The sequence below is a fragment of the Eretmochelys imbricata genome, chromosome 1 (assembly GCF_965152235.1).
Source record: "Eretmochelys imbricata isolate rEreImb1 chromosome 1, rEreImb1.hap1, whole genome shotgun sequence".
Classification (NCBI taxonomy): domain Eukaryota; kingdom Metazoa; phylum Chordata; order Testudines; family Cheloniidae; genus Eretmochelys; species Eretmochelys imbricata.
In genome coordinates, this window is record NC_135572.1 from 236,614,731 (window position 1) to 236,634,784 (window position 20,054).

General features: G+C 39.0%; 1 protein-coding gene across 1 annotated transcript in view; it reads right to left on the reverse strand.

Moving 5' to 3' along the window:
- Nucleotides 1-512: 512 nt before the first annotated feature.
- Nucleotides 513-20,054, reverse strand: part of SAMM50 (SAMM50 sorting and assembly machinery component) — a 33,907-nt gene continuing 14,365 nt past the window's right edge. Inside the window, exons 6-15 of the mRNA XM_077825816.1 lie at nt 19,192-19,322; nt 16,662-16,749; nt 15,937-16,065; nt 15,110-15,181; nt 10,749-10,835; nt 6,328-6,398; nt 4,504-4,571; nt 3,210-3,356; nt 1,492-1,633; nt 513-625 (exon numbers count right to left, since the gene is read on the reverse strand). Coding sequence (XP_077681942.1) covers nt 580-625; nt 1,492-1,633; nt 3,210-3,356; nt 4,504-4,571; nt 6,328-6,398; nt 10,749-10,835; nt 15,110-15,181; nt 15,937-16,065; nt 16,662-16,749; nt 19,192-19,322 — 981 coding nt within the window. The 3' untranslated portion in view covers nt 513-579. The remainder of the gene's footprint in view (nt 626-1,491; nt 1,634-3,209; nt 3,357-4,503; nt 4,572-6,327; nt 6,399-10,748; nt 10,836-15,109; nt 15,182-15,936; nt 16,066-16,661; nt 16,750-19,191; nt 19,323-20,054) is intronic.

The following is a 20,054-nucleotide window of genomic DNA, read 5'->3' on the forward strand; positions in this document are numbered from 1 at the left end:
TTTTCAATACAGCTCATTTTACAACATTCAAAATAGTATTTTTATCAGAGTACTTTCCTGTAGGTACAACCATTATGCTTGTTACACACTGAAAAGTGCTTGATACTGGAATTTTTCATGGCATTCTCTCTATTCATCCAACGTGGCATAATGTAAGTACAGAAAAAGAATATCCCACTGTATTAACCTTTACATGGTATATGTATATAGTAGGGCCATCCTAAACATCTGTTAGGGTTTTATGAGACAAGTAGTCCACTGACAATTATAATGCTGTGGAGTTATCCCAGCACTAGTTTCCAATATACCTATTTTTTTTCATTTTAAGTATCCACAGCCTCAGTAAAAGTTAAAATAGTTTTAAAATCCCATGAAAGAGTCCGCCTGCCTTTGATAAAAATCAGAGGTACAGTGCACCTTTCCAGAATAATTCTTTAATGCAGTTTCCTGTGAAGTCTGAGCGGTTAATCATTCAAAGGCACATTTATACTTCAAGGAAAAAAAAACTGGAATCATTGTGAGCCATATTTTATTCAAGTGCTCTCTTTTTTGACAGAAGCGTGAAGTGTTTCTGTAATATTACAGGAATCTTATTCCAGCTCCAAACTGGACACCATCACATATCCTGAAAGAAAAAGGCAATACAGTGCATAGTATTAGCATGATACATAAGGTATCTTTGGACAGTGCCCTCCCCCTCAGATTTTCACTATTTTTAATCCTTGGAAAACTACAATTCAAATATATTTTGAGGAAAAAAAGTTACGTTAAATATTTTCCATGCTTTTCAGCCTATCAGTAATGGAAGATCACAGGCCAAATTCTGCACTCTCTCACACCACCTTTAGCCCTAATGAAGTTAACAGAATTTAGCAGGATAAAACTTTAAGGATCCATCTTAACTATGTCAACAACTATGTCAGAAAATAAAAAACTTGAGGCCAGCAAAAGTCTATTTGCAAAATCTGAAACTGTATTCCCACTGAAGCTTTCTGATGGTGTATTGTACCATTCACTCAGTAGATAAAATCATAGTTGGCTGCAAAATGCAATTATAACCTTGCCCTCCCATTATCAATGCCTAACTTTCTAAAAAGCTTACTTTTTCCAGGTGGGAAATTCCATGTTTGGTAACCTTTAAAATTTTTTTGAATGGATAAGGAAAGCATCATCAGCTGTTTGAGTCTGTATTTCCTTATTGTAAAGAAATAGAACCTGCCACACTTTTATTCATACAATTTCAACAGCTGAACTCAAAGTTCAGTGAACTTTGAAACCTGAGATATAAATGGCTCTAAATTGAGAAGTACTTCTGAAACCAATGTGGAAAAAGTTGGCTGAAAGAAAAATGCTTCAGTGCTGAGAAATCGCCAAGGAATAAATAGATAAAGAACACACACAAGACTAAAATTGTCACTGAAGCAGATGAATAAGTTTCTAGGTACTCTTAAAAATTAGTCAATATTCTAAGAAAACTATAAAAACACAAACCTGTCACTACCCTGTACTCCCATAGGGATACAGTAGTTAAGTTCTAATCTAGCAATGTTTCCAAGTCTGAGCACTATTCCAGCACCGTAAGACCATCGGATGAACTCAGCCAGCTTCCGGAGATGAGCTTTGGGACCTTCACCTGAGAAGGGAAAGAAACATTTGGAGACTGGTAATCAAACCACACAGTCAAGAACTTCAAGGGCCAACTACAATTTTCAGGGCCAGTAAACCTAGCACTTTGGAACATCCACTACAAACAAAGAATCAAACCCCACTCCATACAAAGTGTCTACAACTCCCATGGATCCTCAGCATCTCAGATCCATCTCAGATTCAGGAATCACTACTCTGCACTTCCTTTCTGGTGTTTAAGAGCCACTGTCTAATTTCCACGGTTATGGTACCCAGTATTAAAGAGAGCATTTAGCATCTTCAATAAATTTCTACTGATTTTAAATCAGATGCCTATGCTGCTCAATTGTATATAAAATGCACCTTCACTGCATGAGTTAATTCACCTCTTCCTTCAAGCTACAAAGGTAACGAATGTCACTATAATATTAGCTGCTCACACTATCTCCAGCAAAATAGCTGAAGAGACTTTGGAAGAAAAGGAAGCTGAAGGAGTAAAGTGTGTGTGTGTGTGTGTGGGGGGGGGGGGGGGGGGATCAAACTAGTTATTGCACCCTTGGACATGTTATGGTACTACCAAGTTTAATTAATCTGAGCACAGAATTCTAGTTTGATTCTTCTGTTTGCCTGCAAACCCTTTTCAGAGTAGTCTGCCTGGGATAGTGGGCAGTAAGGGTATATCTGCACTAGAAAGATAAGTTGACCTACATTATGTTGACTTACAGCCATTGCAATATTACTGCATTGGTGAGTGCTCACATTACCCTCCCTGAAATCGTGGTGTACATCCTCACCAGGAGTGCTTCCACCAACCTAAGAGGCACCGTGTGGGGAGTGGACAGTCCAGTCTCACAGCTCGGGTGGCAGCTCCCTGATGGGACTCGCTTCTCCACAGGCTCCCAGTGGGATGCCAACCCTCCTCTGGTCCTGGTTCCTCTCCAGGAGTGGGGAGAAGCCACCTGTGGCTTCTCGTGCCGGGGAGCGGGACCTACCTGCCCCTGTTTCTTAGGCCCCTCCTCTCCCTGCTGGGAGCCGGGCAGCCTCATCAATTTCACGGCTCCTGCCCTGAAAACTGACAAGACAGCCAACAGCGATCTAAGTAAAGCAGAGTCTACACAGACACTGTGTTGCCCTAACTACACCGACATGAGCTCTACACCTCTCGTGGACATGCAGTTACTATATCGGTGTAGGAGGGCACTTACATCGGCGGGATGAACATTGTAGCGTAGACATTGACATAAGTAGGTTGACGTAAGCTGCCTTACGTCGACCTAACTCCCCAAGCAAGCACACCAGAAGGTGAACAAATATATGGAAATACCACAATTAGACTTCCACCCACCGCTTCTGCAACTTGAAAAGTTCCTGACCCAACAGGCTTTAAAACCAAGTGCTGTAGATAGAGGTTTACTAAAGTTAACGTTCAAATACGCAGCCTACCAAAAGTTGCCTTTCATTGGCCCACTATATTATACGCTGTAAACTAATAGGTTTGAGTGAACAAATATCCAACAACTTTATAATGCTCTTTGGACTTGGTGGATCAGGTTGCAATGGTTTATAAGTATCTTGCTTCTTACCGTAGTTAAGATTGCAGAGGTTTCCAGCATTGAGGAAGAAGTGTGTTCTAAAGAGGTCTCCAAATCCCCCACGACCTGGCCGAAAAGGGAGAGGTGTGTACAAGTGCAGGCCCCCAGCCCAATAGGCTTCTCCTCCAAGGTAATCACCTACATGAGGAAAACATTGTAAAAAACAGTATTTACAGTATTTACATAGAATACACCAAATGGAAACTTTTCTACATACGATACAGGAGGAACTTCCTAAATTGCTTTATATAGCTACAACCCACTTACCAGAGGTTCCCACCTCCAACAAGGATAAATTAACACTTAGCTAACACCCTTTAATTCTCCTCAGTACTCTTCCTTTTTTCTCTCTGCCTTTAGACTAGCTATTTGGAGCAGGGACCTGTTCGGTGTTCAGCATAGTCCACCTACTGTACACCTCTGAAACAGGTATCCCCATTTTAAAGAAAGGGAAATGATATGATTGAGTGACTATTTTACAGTCACATGAAGTCAGTAGTAGAGTAAGGATTAGAATTGAGGAAGCTCCTGGCTCCTAAATCCCTATCTCATCTTACACTACCTTTCTCCTAAACAAAACCCCATTGTTTTATATATAAACTACATGAGCACATGCTGTTCCACATAGAGATTCAGTACAATCACTACTCTAACCACATTTTGTTTTTTAAATCTTAGAAGGTTGTTTGCAAAAAATAAAGGTGACTCACTGGAGACTGAAATCTAAGTCACTCCTGTAAACAAACATCAGTAAATTCAGATGAAGCTCTTGAAGGTCAAAGACATTTTGTTAGCCCTGTCTCTTGCAAGGATATCTTAAGAAAGCAGCAGGGCTACTGAAGCAGTATTAACTCTGCCTCACCCTCAACTTGTTTTAGTACTAGCCACACATACACAATATCTTAATGCCCTTTGAAGGATATCGGGAAGTTTTAAATATTCCTTTAGAAATGAGAAAGCTTAGAGAAGACTGTGTAAGGAGTAAAGGTACAACAGCCTAAACAAGCCTACATGCAGAGTCAGTTTAGAAGAAGTATAAGTAGTCTAGAAATATACCTGAGGGCTACTGGCTTTGTTCCATGGTGAACTAGTAACGTAACAGGAGATCAAAGACACCTAAAACTTCTCAGACCCTTGGGATTATACCCACCCTTTCTGAGGAAAAAAATGCCAGAGGCAGAGCAGTTTCCAGTTATTTGAAATTTGTAATAAGTAACAAAGATACAAACCCTAGCCTTAAATTATTATTACGTTGATATTAGACTGGGATTTAAGAGTCTCACACCTTCGCTTTGGGGTCCAATGCTGTACATACTGAATCCACGCACACTCGTTGGTCCACCAAGGTAAAACCTAATGAGCAAAGTCATTTTTAATCAAATAAATAATCCTTAGTAAAAGTGTTCTAGTTAAATTGTAAAATATACACTTATCAATTCTTTGAAATTTATATTCAGAATTACAGGAAACCTTTTTACAAGTGAAATGCTTTTAAGAAAATACAAGAGCTATAAACAACTCAAATCAAGAGGACGACATATTCAGGTTTACTTAAATTAAAAATAAAAGCATTTTGATATTTTTTTTTTTCAAATAATTTTAATCTTTACTTACCAAGACCAAAATACAGGGGTCTGCATTTCTTTTGCTATGCCTGATGTCACAATCAGTGTAAGAAATGCAGTTCCTTTACAGGGTTAGGTGCTGATGGTACTCACCATTGGAAGAGAAATGCAGAATCCTGAACTTAGTTCTCAGTAAGTTCCAACTGTCTTAATATGTTCTACCTGTACCCATAACACATCATCTAAACACGGCTTAAAGTTAAAGCAGTTCACAGGATTATTATTTACAAATATCAAAGTCTAAATATTTACTTGTCAAGGTTCCTTCCCCACTCTGAACTCTAGGGTACAGATGGGGGGACATGAATGAAAGACCCCCTAGGCTTATTCTTACCAGCTTAGGTTAAAAACTTCCCCAAGTTACAAACTTTACCTTGTCCTTGAACAGTACGCTGCCACCACCAAGCGTTTTAAACAAAGAACAGAAAAAGAGACCACTTGGAGACGTTTTCCCCCAAGCCCTACACCCCCTTTCCTGGGGAAGGCTTGATAATAATCCTCACCAATTGGTACAGGTGAACACAGACCCAAACCCTTGGATCTTAAGAACAATGAAAAATCAATCAGGTTCTTAAAAGAAGAATTTTAATTAAAGGTAAAAGAATCACCTCTGTAAAATCAGGATGGTAAATACCTTACAGATTCAAAACATAGAGAACCTGTCTAGGCAAAACCTTAAGTTACAAAAACATACATTCCCTCCAGCACATCTTATTTTACCAGCCATTAAACAAAAGAAAATCTAATACATTTTCTAGCTAGATTACTTACTAATTTAACAGGAGTTGGAAGGCTTGCGTTTCTGATCTGTTCCCGGCAAAAGCATCACACAGACAGACAGACCCTTTGTCGCCCCCCCCCCGGATTTGAAAGGGTCTTGTCCGCTCATTGGTCATTTTGGGTCAGGTGCCAGCGAGGTTACCTTAGCTTCTTAACCCTTTACAGGTGAAAGGGTTTTATCTCTGGCTGAGAGGGATTTTATAGCACTGTATACAGAAAGGTGGTTACCCTTCCCTTTATATTTATGGCATTACTGTTACAAACATTTGTTAAAGATCTGTATTTTAAAGCCCAAGCTAGAATACACCACTGTTATGAGATGGGGTTACCACTCAATGTATTTACCTTCTCTGCAATATTTCCTAAACTTACAATGGGTAATTATGCAAATAATATGGTAAATTTAACTGTTGAAGGTGACACATATTTGCTATTTAATGGCAACCACTGCAAGTTTATATAACAACCTTTATTATGGAAAGGATGAATATGAGGTATGCTTGAAATGTTAATGTGGTGCTCAAATTAAACGGGATCTTGCCTGGTTTAGTACCCATAACAAGACAGAAAGGAAGAAAGAAAAACCTCCCCTTCTTAATGCAAAAGAAACAGCAACTATGGAGTTTTCATAGTATATTGTCTGAGTTTACAGAAAACAATGAAGAGAGTCAAACAGGACAATGAGAATTAAATGCATTACTTGCCTATCAGCAATACTGGAGGGTTTATCTCCAATAGGAACCAACATTCCACCCCAGAGAGTTGCTGAAAAAACCTTAGGAAAAAAGCAAATTTGTTTTTTAAAATTGTGTATTATTCAGATACCGTATAACACAGTTGGTCAAATTCTGCCATTCAAGACACATGCAGAGCTCCCACTGGCTTTACTAGGAGCTACGCGAGATCAGAATATGCTTGTGTGTAGTATCTAATCTCTAACAAATGTATTTTCAGAAGAACTGTTGGCCACTGCTGCCCTCTTTCTGAAGTATGTAGCGTTACATTATCAGAAGAATTGTTAAAGTATTGTGCTATTTTTCAATTTGAAAAAGTCAAGTCTGGCTCCCATGCTCTCAGCCGTTTTCATATCTTGCCCCTCTCATGCTTTTCCCCAAAATAAAATAAAATCATCATTTTGACATCAGTTGCTCCCTGTGATTTCAACATTAGAATACACTTTATCCCTAGAAAACATCTATTAAGAATGGAAGCTATATGGCCCCTGTAATTTAAAAAAAAAAACAAAAAAAACCAACCTTATCTACTAGCCTACATAGCATAACATATTGGGTAAATTTACTGGTAACCAAATCACAATAATAAACTGTACTGGTAGCCTGCACTGAGTGTACAAAATAGAAGGAAAATACTGTTGTGCAGCTGGGTCTCCCAAAAGTCTATAGTCAAATAAAAAATAAAAAGTATAGTTTTACTGCAGATACACAGACTCTCAGTACACACAACCTAAACACAGAAGGCCAAATTTACACACATTCCCTTATAATAAATACTTTAACCATTTCTTCAGTGGTGCTACTTGGAAATTATTATTCTGAATGAGTATGGATGACAGAATCTGGCCCAAAATTATTAATGGAAGTAGTAAGTAGACAGCAGTTCAGAGCCATGTGTGCACTGCTGTAGTGCATTTTATGTTAAACCGACTCAAAAGTTTAATTTCCTGTAAGTAAATGGACTAGTAGAATGTAGCAAGCAACAGCAACAAAGAAGCAGTGCTAAACCTCTACAACTTCTGTATGACTAAAGCATATCTTCCAGAAAGGCATTCAGTTTTGATTTGAAGATATCAATAAATAAAGAATCCACCATTTCCCTTGGTAGTTTCTCCCAGTGGTTGTTCACACCAAATGTTAAAAATCTATGCCTTATTTCTAAACTGAATTTGTCTGGTTTCCACTTCCAGCCACTGGTTCTTGTTATGTCTTTCTCTGCTAGATTAAAGAGCTCTTTAGTACCTGGTATTTCATCCCCATAAAATACTTATACTCTGTAATCAAGTTACTGCTCAATCTTCTTTTGGATAAGCGAAACAAATTAAGCTCTTTAGGTCTCTCACTCCAAGTTATTTTCTCCAGCCCTCTAATCATTCTTGTGGTTCTTTTCTGCACCCTCTCCAATTTTTCAACATGTTTTTTTAAAATATGGACACCAGCACTGTATGCAGTATTCTAGTATTGATTTTACCAATACCATTTACAGACGTAAAACCACCTCCCTATTCCTATTCACTACTCTCCTGTTTACATATCTAAAGATCACATTTGCCCTCTTTTACTACAACATTGCATGGGAGCACGTCCACTATAACCCATAAATCCTTTTCAGAGTTACTCCTTTTCAGGACATAGTCACCCATTCTGAAAGTATGGACTGCATTCCTAGTTTCTAGATGTATAACTTTGCACTTAGCCATATTGAAATGCATTTTCTTTGAATTGGCCCAGTTTACCAAGCAATCCAGATTGCTCTGTATGATTGCACTGCTCCCATCAATATTTACCAGCGTGTCAATCTGTGTGTCATCCATAAATTATATCAGCAGTGATTTCAAATTTACACTTCCAGATCATTGATGAAAGGGTTGAATACTGTCAGGCTTAGTACTGATTTCTGAGGAACACTGCCAGTAGAAACACCCCTATTCAATTATGATTCCCCTTGACAATGACTGTTTGAAATCTGTCAGCCAGCCAGTTTTGAATCCGTTTAACAAGGGGTCTATTGATACTGTGTAATGTTAATTTTTTTAATCAAACTACATAATGCTAATTTTTTAAACCAGAATGTCACATGGTACTAAGTCAAATATATTACAACAGTCTAAGTATATTACATCTATGCAGATTACTTTTATCAGCTAAACTGGTCATCTCAACATAGAATGAAATCAGGTTTGTCTGACATTATCTTTTTTCCATAAAGCCATGCTGACTGGCATTAATTATATTCTATCCTTTAATTCTTTATCAATTAATTCCACGATCAGTTATTCCATTATTTTGCCTAGGACGGATTTAAAGTTAGTCTATAGTTACCTGGGTTATCCTGCTTCCCTTTTTAAAATAGTGGCACAATATTTGCGTTGTTCTCGTCATCTGAAATGTTTCTGGTATTCAAGATTTATTAAAAATTAATATCAGTGGTTCAGAGATCTGCTCAGCCAATTCTTTTAGGACTACTGGGTGCAAGTTATCCAGGCCAGCTAATTTAAAAATATTTATCCCTAGTAGATTATATTTAACATCCTCTTTAGTTACTAATGAGCTGGAAAGTACTTCATTCTCATATGATACAAGCACATCATCCTCATTCTCTCCAAGTACAGAAGACATATTTACTGAGCACTTCTGCCTTATCAGCACTATTAACAACAATTCTACCATCTCCATCTAGTAGTGAGCCTTCACCATTGCTAGGTTTCTTCTGTTCCTAATATACTTAAAATCTCTTCCTTTATTGTTCTGAGCCCTGCCTATTGTTTTTTTCCTGATATGTTAAGCTTCCCTTAACAGTTTTCTGCAGTTCACAACTTCTACTGTATATTGATTGCTCTCTATCTTCCCTTTTTTCCATTTGTTATACATTGCCTTTTAACTTCTTATTTAATGGGAGATACAGGGTTAAAAACTGAACATACTGCCTTGAAAGCCCCCAAACAGTACCATTTGCCTTCCACTGCCCATCTATTTTCAGTCACACCTTGATACAGAGAAGCAAGCTGATTACACAGCAGCACTACTAAAGTCACTCCAATAGCGCACTATCACAATCAAAACAGCACATGATTTAATTGAACCTCCTAAAAATCATCATCTGATAGCACATTAATGGTTTCCTGAAAGCTTTTTTGGTTGAAACTTGTGTTACCTCAAAAAGTTCATCTTGCTTCCCCAAAGCAAGGGCCCCCTCTTGTACTGTCTCACGTTTGAAGCATAGAAGATGCCTGCATTTGTTTTTCATGGTATATTATCTCTTTCCCACCCTAACACACCTGACCTCAGAGATTTCTTTTAACCAAAGAGGGACCTCTTCCAAAACCAGTAACATTGCTCCACTTAAGACAACCAGTTGGTCAGTGGAGAATGATGTGATGAGCTATCCTCTACTCATAGAGTGAGAGAGTACTGCCTTTCTGCTACCATTCCCCTCAGATATTAAAGTGTTTGGTTAGTGTTTCACCTTAAAATTCTTCATTTCTATCATACAAGTGAAAGTACGAAAAAAGCTTTAGCACAAAATATTGTGCTAAAGTTATTAAAAATAAGGGGCCGTGGACAACTACATTCAAATTTATCGGCTAAAGATACCACACAATTATAAATTTCAAGGTGTCAGATGTAAGAAGAATCAGTGTATGCATGAAACTTCTGGTATCTATCCATCATTCTGGGACATCTACAGTGGACCCAAGAGAACAGAATTAGAGATCCTAAAGAGGGGTTTTTAAAACAGATAAATTCAAATGTATTTGTGTGCTTAATGCTCTCCACAACTTGGTATGTTGGGGATTCAATGTATAATGTTGTTAGCACAATTCTGAGGTTAGCTTTCCAGTTCACCATCATTAGTTTTACATAGAAGATAACAAAAACATGAAGATAATAATGGTGATAACAGGTACATAACCATAAACTCATAGTACTATTATAATCAAACAAAAATGTATAACTAAAATCTAGGCAGACAAGACTGACCAGAAAATTTATAATCAAGGGAAGAAGAAATATGAGCTAAAGGGTCCAACCATCAATGAGAAAGCTAATAACAGTATCTATGGACAGAAGATCCACATAATATAGCTACATCAAACTGAATTCCTTTTTAAGGGAAAACATTTCTCACACCTAATTGTCTGAGTTATCCATTCTCTTCAAAAAGTCCAGCTTCCAAATTTCTATGACAGATGCAGAAGTGTCACATAAAAAGAGATTAATACAATGAGAAAAATAATACATATTAATTCTAAGGCAAATCAAAGTATCTACACATCTAGCTTTAGTCAGTAAAATCTTTTTGAAGGCACGATGAAAAAGGGTCATGAGAAACATTCAAATCACCCCACTTGTTACATTAGGAAGTGAACTGAAAATGTTTAAATACTTACTGAATCCCATAAAAGTTGCTTATTCAGCTGAAGCTCAAAGTCCTCTTTTAGAAAGGACACATCTCCACCTGAGTAGCCGGCTAGCTCCTAAGAAAAAACAGAAACTTTTAAGATACCACAAACACGCATATTTTGGAGGCCCGCCCCCCTTCCTAACATAATTCATCTAAGGCTGTGTCACCATCAGCAGTGTTCTCTATGTAGACAACAGCAGTTTCCACATTGGCATGGTTGGGCAACCGAATTCAACACCTGTGAAAAAACACAACTGAGTCCTAGAGAAATGAAAGGTCAACCACACTTTCTTACCACGGATGTTAAATATGGCTACCCCTTTCTACACCACTTGTTGTCAACAAGAGCTTGGTGGAATGGGGCAACAGTGTTTGACACCTAACATCAAACAGTTGAAGCTTTTTCCATGAAATAGTAACATTTCAGTTAGTAAAATATAACTGAAGACTATAAAAGTAGAAAAGGAGGACTTGTGGCACATTAGAGACTAACCAATTTATTTGAGCATAAGCTTTCGTGAGCTACAGCTCACTTCATCGGATGCATACTGTGGAAATACAGTGAGGAGATTTATATACACACAGAAAATAAAAAAATTGGGTGTTATACACACTGTAAGGAGAGTGATCACTTAAGATGAGCTATTACCAGCAGGAGAGCGGGGGTGGGGGGGGGGGAGAAGAGGGAGGGAAGGGGAAAGCTTTTGTAGTGATAATCAAGGTGGGCCATTTCCAGCAGTTAACAAGAACATCTGAGGAACAGTGGGGGGGAGGAGGGGGGTGGAATAAACAAGGGGAAATAGTTTTACTTTGTGTAATCACCCATCCACCCCCAGTCTTTATTCAAGCCTAAGTTAATTGTATTCAGTTTGCAAATTAATTCCAATTCAGCAGTCTCTCGTTGGAGTCTGTTTTTGAAGTTTTTTTGTTGAAGAATTGCCACTTTAGGTCTGTAATTGAGTGACAAGAGAGACTGAAGTGTTCTCCAACTGGTTTATGAATGTTATAATTCTTGACATCTGATTTGTGTCCATTTATTCTTTTACGTAGAGACTGTCCAGTTTGATCAATGTACATGGCACACGGACATTGCTGGCACATGATGGCATACATCACATTGGTAGATGTGCAGGTGAACGAGCCTCTGATAGTGTGGCTGATGTGATTAGGCCCTATGATGGTGTCCCTTGAATAGATATGTGGACACAGTTGGCAACGGGCTTTGTTGCAAGGATAGGTTCCCGGGTTAGTGGTTCTGTTGTGTGGTATGTGGTTGCTGGCGAGTATTTGCTTCAGGTTGGGGGGCTGTCTGTAGGCAAGGACTGGCCTGTCTCCCAAGATTTGTGAGAGTGATGGGTCGCCCTTCAGGATAGGTGGTAGATCCTTGATGATGCGTTTGAGAGGTTTTAGTTGGGGGCTGAAGGGGATGGCTAGTGGCATTCTGTTTTCTTTGTTGGGCCTGTCCTGTAGTAGGTGACTTCTGGGTACTCTTCTGGCTCTGTCAATTTGTTTTTTCACTTCAGCAGGTGGGTATCGTAGTTGTAAGAATGCTTGATAGAGATCTTGTAGGTGTTTGTCTCTGCCTGAGGGGTTGGAGCAAATGCGGTTGTATCGTAGAGCTTCGCTGTAGTCAATGGATTGTGTGGTGTGGTCTGGGTGAAAGCTGGAGGCATGTAGGCAGGAATAGCGGTCAGTAGGTTTCCGGTATAGGGTGGTGTTTATGTGACCATCACTTATTAGCATTGTAGTGTCCAGGAAGTGGATCTCTTGTGTGGACTGGACCAGGCTGAGGTTGATGGTAGGATGGAAATTGTTGAAATCATGGTGGAATTCCTCAAGGGCTTCTTTTCCATGGGTCCAGATGATGAAGATGTCATCAATGTAGCGCAAGTAGAGTAGGGGCATTAGGGGACGAGAGCTGAGGATGTGTTGTTCCAAGTTAGCCATAAAAATGTTGGCATACTGTGGAACCATGCGGGTAACCCATATCAGTGCTTCTGATTTGAAGATATACATTGTCCCCAAATGTGAAATAGTTATGGGTGAGGACAAAGTCACAAAGTTCAGCCACCAGGTTTGCCATGACATTATCGGGGATAGTGTTCTTGACAGCTTGTAGTCCATCTTTGTGTGGAATGTTGGTGTAGAGGGCTTCTACATCCATAGTGGCCAGGATGGTGTTTTCAGGAAGATCACCGATGGATTGTAGTTTCCTCAGGAAGTCAGTGGTGTCTCTAAGATAGCTAGGACTGCTGGTAGCTTAGGGACTGAGGAGGGAGTCTACATAACCAGACAATCCTGCTGTCAGGGTACCAATGCCTGAGATGATGGGGCGTCCAGGATTTCCAGGTTTATGGATCTTGGGTAGCAGATAGAATGCCCCTGCTCGGGGTTCTAGGGGTGTGTCTGTGCGGATTTGTTCTTGTGCTTTTTCAGGGAGTTTCTTGAGCAAATGCTGTAGTTTCTTTTGCTAACCCTCAGTGGGATCAGAGGGTAATGGCTTGTAGAAAGTGGTGTTGGAGAGCTGTCTAGCAGCCTCTTGTTCATATTCCAGCCTATTCATGATCGCACCTCCTTTGTCAGCCTTTTCGATTATGATGTCAGAGTTGTTTCTGAGGCTGTGGATGGCATTGTTTTCTGCACGGCTGAGGTTATGGGGCAAGTGATGCTGCTTTTCCACAATTTCAGCCCGTGCACATCGGCAGAAGCACTCTATGTAGAAGTCCAGTCTGTTTCGACCTTCAGGAGGAGTCCACCCAGAATCCTTCTTTTTGTAGTCTTGGTAGGAAGGTCTCTGTGGGTTAGTATGTTGTTCAGAGGTGTGTTGGAAATATTCTTTGAGTCGGAGACGTCAAAAATAGGATTCTAGGTCACCACAGAACTGTATCATGTTCGTGGGGGTGGAGGGGCAGAAGGAGAGGCCCCAAGATAGCCCAGCAGAAGAATTTGTCCTAAGAGTATAGTTGGATAGATTAACAATATCACTGGGTCGGTTAAGGGAACCACTGTTGTGGCATGTAATAGTTTAGCGTCCTTTTTCTTTTGTAGAGAAGCAAAGTGTGTGTTGTAAATGGCTTGTCTAGTTTTTGTAAAGTCCATCCATGAGGAAGTTTGTGTGGAAGGTTGGTTTTTATGAGAGTATCCAGTTTTGAGAGCTTATTCTTAATCCTTCCCTGTTTGCTGTAGAGGATGTTGATCAGGTGGTTCCGCAGTTTCTTTGAGAGCGTGTGGCACAAGCTGTCAGCATAGTCTATATGGTATGTAGATTGTAATGGATTTTTTACCTTCAGTCCTTTTCGTACGATGTCCATCTGTTTGCATTTGGAAAGGAAGATGTCTGTCTGTATCTGTACAAGTTTTTTCATGAAATTGATAGTTTTCCATTCCATACGGCTAAATGCAGTGCCTTGCATAATGACAGGTTTCAGAGTAGCAGCCGTGTTATTTGCGAATACAGACTAACATGGCTGCTACTCTGAAACCTATAAAAAGTAGAGTTGCATTATACGAAAATCTGGGTAAGTGTATAGAATACAAGCAGCAAAACAGGATATTTTGTTTTGAACATCTAACGAACGATTGGCAATAATCAATAGTTTAGTAATCTTGTTCACAGTGTGCACTTTATCACATATGTATCCTTGAAAGAATCCCCATTTCTCCCACTTTACACCCTCCACTCCTTTCCCTATTAAGGTCCCAAATCACAGTCACCATCTTTGCTTAGGAGGAACAAACAGGAAGTTTTCCAGTCTTGCTCTTATTTGATCCAAGTTGCTGCTCTAGCACTTCCAGACTTTGCTGAAAGGAAGGATGACATTTCAATTCACCATACAATCTAATTGTTAACGCATACATCTGAGAAGCTAATTGATTTAAGATGAAAGGCAAGTGGATAGTGGAAGCCATTTTCTAAACTCATGCATATATCCTGAAAAGTTATTTTTATAAAAATAACTTAAGTGCAATGAACTTTAAAAGTCATGAATAGCTACGTAGTCTAGCCACATTAGGATGTGATGGTACAAAATGTTGTCTCAACGTCTATTTTGCCAGATCCACTTTTGGTATGTGACAGTATTTTTTAACCGAAGAATTTAATGCCAATAGTTGAAGACTGTTTTGAAATTATATTGTTTATTTTCATATTTATATCTTCCTCTATAAAGAGAATTAGTGATTTAAAAATACACACTGGTGCCGAAAAGTGAACACAAAACTATTTTGAATGGATTTTCTTATATTCAATGTATTCTCTCCTAACAATATATAAACTCAGAAATGAGCAGTATCAACCAGAAACAAAACAAACATGCTGCACACACTTATTACTGGAGTCCACACTACCTGATTAATTTTCAGCAAAGCACCTCGTCTTGGCAAGATTGAAGAGTTCCGAGAATCGATTACCATGGCGTGCTAAAGAGACACAGAGTTATTTAACTGGTACAAGCTAGATATATTTTAAGCAAAGGATGAGTTATTTGCCATCAGAAACTGGGCACATGCTGGGAGACAAGTAGCACTCTCAGGCTAAGACTAAATCATCTACATGGACTGGAGAGCCAAGAGAGGACCATGTGCCTATAGGATAACCCAATTCTGTGTTAACAGGCTGCATCAAAGACGCATCTGCTCTGTTGGCTGTGGTAGACCCCAGAAATGTAGTGTCTACAGTACCCAGCAGAAATTACTTGGTCATATGGCAACCCTTTTCAAATCCACTCATGGTCCTGCATTTTGTGAGTTAAAATCAAAGACTGCAAAGTGCTGTGGTGATACAATGCTTACAAGCAACCCAGGAGCTCTGTAGGACAGAGGGAGGAATGCTCTCTTCTACTGTGTTCAGCAGCTTTTCAGAAAAAGATGTGGGAAGAAGGGAAAGGAATCCTCTCCCATGGAGCTCTGCAGGATGAGGAGGAGAGCGCTAACCTTCCCTCCAGCCATGCAAAGTCCAGTGGTCACTGAAGATAAGTACTTTGCCTCGTGACCTACTGGGTGATTTGTTGAGAGGAGTCGCACTACGCAGTAGGTATCTGAGCACCAAACACACAGCCTGCAGTGATTATTAATGTTTCGAGCACCAGCGGCAGAGAGCGCTCTTTTGGCAACATTCACAGTTCCTATAGCATTCAAAAGCACGCATATACCATTTACAATACGAAAAGCCTCACAGAGACAGAAGATTTAAGAGAGTGTCCACTTTCTTCTCGAACAGAAAAGGAGGCTGTTCTTGCAAGAGAGCCAAGCTCTCTCCAAACACCTTCCCACTTCAGTGTGTGATTGGTCTTCCATATGGGAAACTACAAATAAAGACATTTGAACAATACAGAAGTGTTACAAGGTACAAATATAACATTTTCCTCACAAATTTTCATTTCTAATGCCTCATTTCTATGTGGAGGAGATGGGTACGTTTACTCTTTTTAAGTTGCTGTACTGGATGCGGGAAAGTCAGTCACTCTTCCCCATCAGAGTAATATAATTCTATAAGCCAAGAAAATTCATCTCTTTATGTTTGGACAAAGATTACTGAATCTTCTCCCAAATGAAACATTTTGAATTATGCGGATCCAAGCAGGTAGACATCTCTCTGAGATGAGGACATCTTTAGCGCTAACCGTTTTGTAAGATGAAAGACTTAATTTGTTTTTGCTACAGGTGAAGTGAGATTCAATTCCAAGTAATACAATCTATCAAAAGGATGAAAAAGTATTACTTGGAATTGTTGTCATCATTCATGTTAAGGCAAAATGATCATGGTGACATGTATTTTAGAAGTCTACAGAAAAAAATAAAAACTAAACAAGTACGCCTTGAACTGAGTACATCTAAACAATGTTTCAATTCCACAAGTTCTTGCAGCGAAACAGGCAAAGGGAGGTGCTATTGTGCTTACATTAAATTCCGTTGATAATCCCCTGTCAGTCTCACGAAGGGAGCTCCACGGGAACTGTCCAGTTACTTTATACAGGTTAACTGAAAAACTAAACAGAAAGAGTACATGGAGATTTGAAGTCAAAATTGTTAGAACGTGTAAAAGTTTAAAACTAAAGATGTGTTTCGGGAACCATCTATGTGATGTTAACGTAAAGAGGAGTAGGTGGCCCTTGATATTGGCACGAATCGTAAAAGCACAGATTTAAATAGTCAATCTGTACTAGAAGAGATATTAACTGTTTTATTTACTTATCAAGAGTGAAAGAAACTGAGTCAGTTACTCTAGCTCTCAAGCCAACTCTTACTAGTAATTTCACATCCCCACCTTCCCTTAAGGCTTTAGCAGGCAGCTGTCTATATCAAAGAAATCTGAGTGGAGTATAGAATTGTGGCTCATTTTATAATCTTATTTGTTAGAAACAAAAAAAGCTATAGTAAATAGTGACTAACATACAGGAACTCCTCACTTAAGGTTGTCCCGGTTAACGTTGTTTCGTTGTTCCGTTGCTCATCAATGAGGGAACATGGTCATTTAAAGTTGTGCAATGCTCCCTTCTAATGTCATTTGGCAGCCACCTGCTTTGTCCACTGCTTGCAAGAAGAGCAGCCCAGTAGAACTAGCCGGTGGGGGCTTGGAACTAGAGTGGACTGGCAGCCCCTCTATCAGCTCCCCGCTCCCTTAAATTCCCTGTGCAGCAGCTACCCAGCAGGCTATCAATTGCTGGCAGTTCAGCTGTCCCTCCCCTCACTGCCCTGTGCTGCTCCTGCCCTCTGCCTTGGGGTGGGGCGAAAAGAGGGGGGCTAATGTTAAGGTGTCTGCCTCCCCCCTGCTTCTGCACCCCGCTTACCCCATCTTCCATAGAGCAGGGGGGACACACCAGTCCCGGAGGCAGCAGGTGAGGTAGGTCTCAGCTTGCTGATCTAATTAACAAGGCAGTGTTCTTAAGATAGGGATCAGCATACTTAAGGGGAAATGCACATCTTTCTCTCACACACACACACAGGTGTTGTGTCTCTGTCTCCTATGCTGTCTCCCCTCTCTTCATTCCTTCTGCCTTGTAGAGTGTGAGGCTACATTAACAACGAGTTAACTCTTGAGGGCTAGTTCATCATCTAGCAGTAAGGTATTCCCTGGGAAATATCCCACCCTCTGACTTCCTCACCTCAACCAAGCTTACAATCATCATTGCTGTGTACCAGTATTAAATTGTTTGTTTAAAACTTATACTGTGTGTGTGTAAAAAATTTCCCTGGAATCTAACCCCCCCCCATTTACATTAATTCTTATTGGGAAATTGGATTCGCTTAATGTCGTTTCGCTTAAAGTCGCATTTTTCAGGAACATAACTACAACGTTAAGTGAGGAGTTCCTGCATTCATTTAGAACAAGTTGTCCTTTCAAGTGAGAGGTTCTCCTGTTTGCAGGAGACTGATGGAAGCTGTTGCATTGTTATAGACACATGAAATAGTACAGTGGCTCGTAAACTTTCCAGACTACTGTACCCCTTTCACGAGTCTGATTTGTCTTGCATACCCCAAGTTTCATCTCACTTAAAAACTACTTGCTTACAAAAATCAGACATAAAATACAAAAAAGTGTCACAGAACACTATTTCAGAAAAATTGCTTATGTTCTCATTTTTACCATATAATTGTAAAATAAATCAATTGGAATATAAATATTGTACTTACATTTCAGCACATAGTATATAGAGCAATACATAGTATATAGAGCAATACAAACAAGTCATTGTCTATATGACATTTTAGTTTGTATGGACTTTGCTAGTATTTTTTTTATGTAGCCTACTGTAAAAGTAGACAAATATCAAGATGAGTTGATACCACCCTGGAAAACCTCTATGTAATCCCAGGGTATGTGTACCCCTGGTTGAGAGCCACTGAAATAGAAGGTCAATTTTCACAGCTCAATGCATCAGAGTAAGTAAGATTGTGAATTGCATTCTATTAGTTCTCCATGCATGACAGTGAAAAATTTACATCTTGGAGATCTTACTAATGAAATCATATTTTGGACATATGTACTGGCAAACATTTCAAAACAAAACCAAACTGTAATGTGACTACCATTGTATTTCTTATAAGTTAATTTGCCATGTCTCTCACAGCTAATCACATCACAAGCATGGGAAGCAAAAAATTAAGATGTGAAGCTGGTAATTAAGCATTAGCCATAAAGAACCCAGTTTCAGATCCTAAATGGACTTCACAGTGCTGGTATTAAGAAAAACATCTTTACACATGGAAATTAAGATAATGGGCCCAATTCACCTTGACATAAGCAAACACTACTTCATTAACTTCAAACAACTCATCACTTTCACAAAGTAAACCTGGTCCATTGAAAAATAAAATGCAGGAGGCCAATACACCATTTTTGTTAGTTTTCAGAGAATAACCTCAATTTGAAATATTTCTGTTATTATGAAGAAATATTAGCGTATTCAGAAATTGTGTCTGTTTCCTACTTTCTTTCAAAGTTTCCAGGCTGTGGTTTGAAGAATGATAGGCCATATGAAGTTTCCTTTGTTCCATAGGAAAACTGGAAGGTCACCTTCTCTGCACGTCCAAAGAGATTAGGGAGTTTGAGCCCAAGAACCTAGGAGAAATGGAAAAAAAACCATTTGCTACTATTGATTTTGCAAGAATAAGATATTGGCAAACAATTATATGTTGTAGAAAAATGTATTTATGGTACTAATAATGTCCGGGATTAGACATGGAAGCATTTTAAAAAGACAATTTACTCATCACTATTTATGCTCTTCATTTTTTTTGCATTTCTCACAACATTGACAATGAAAATTAATTACCTCAAATTTACTTTTGTTTATAGCCAGTATCACTTTCTGGTTCTTAGTACTGTAATATATGCTTTTTATTTTTGACTCTTTAAAAATATTTGTTTTTATTGGAATTTTGAACCATCACTATATTATTTGCTTTTAGACATGCAATTTACATGTTATAATTTGAGTTGATAATGTCCTTTGTTCTGTTTAAAAAGTCCACAAAGTGTACAGCCTTTACAAATTGGCAATGTATTTCCCATAATAAAATAATTTTAAAAGTTAAATTTTCATCACTAAAGCATTACACTAATGCCCTTCTCTGTGTCAAAGTTAGAGTAAAATATTTTGCTACATTTCAAGTATTACAGCTAACTTCACCCGCCTCCTTGTATGCTAGCTGCACCCTTTTCATGATAGTGCCACTCCTTTGGCTGGGAAAATGAAGTAGGTCTTTCTCAGCCAGAACTATCATCACTTATGTTTCACTGAGCTGTGTTTAGGAGGGTCCCTCTTTTTTTAGGAGTACAAAACTGCTGAAA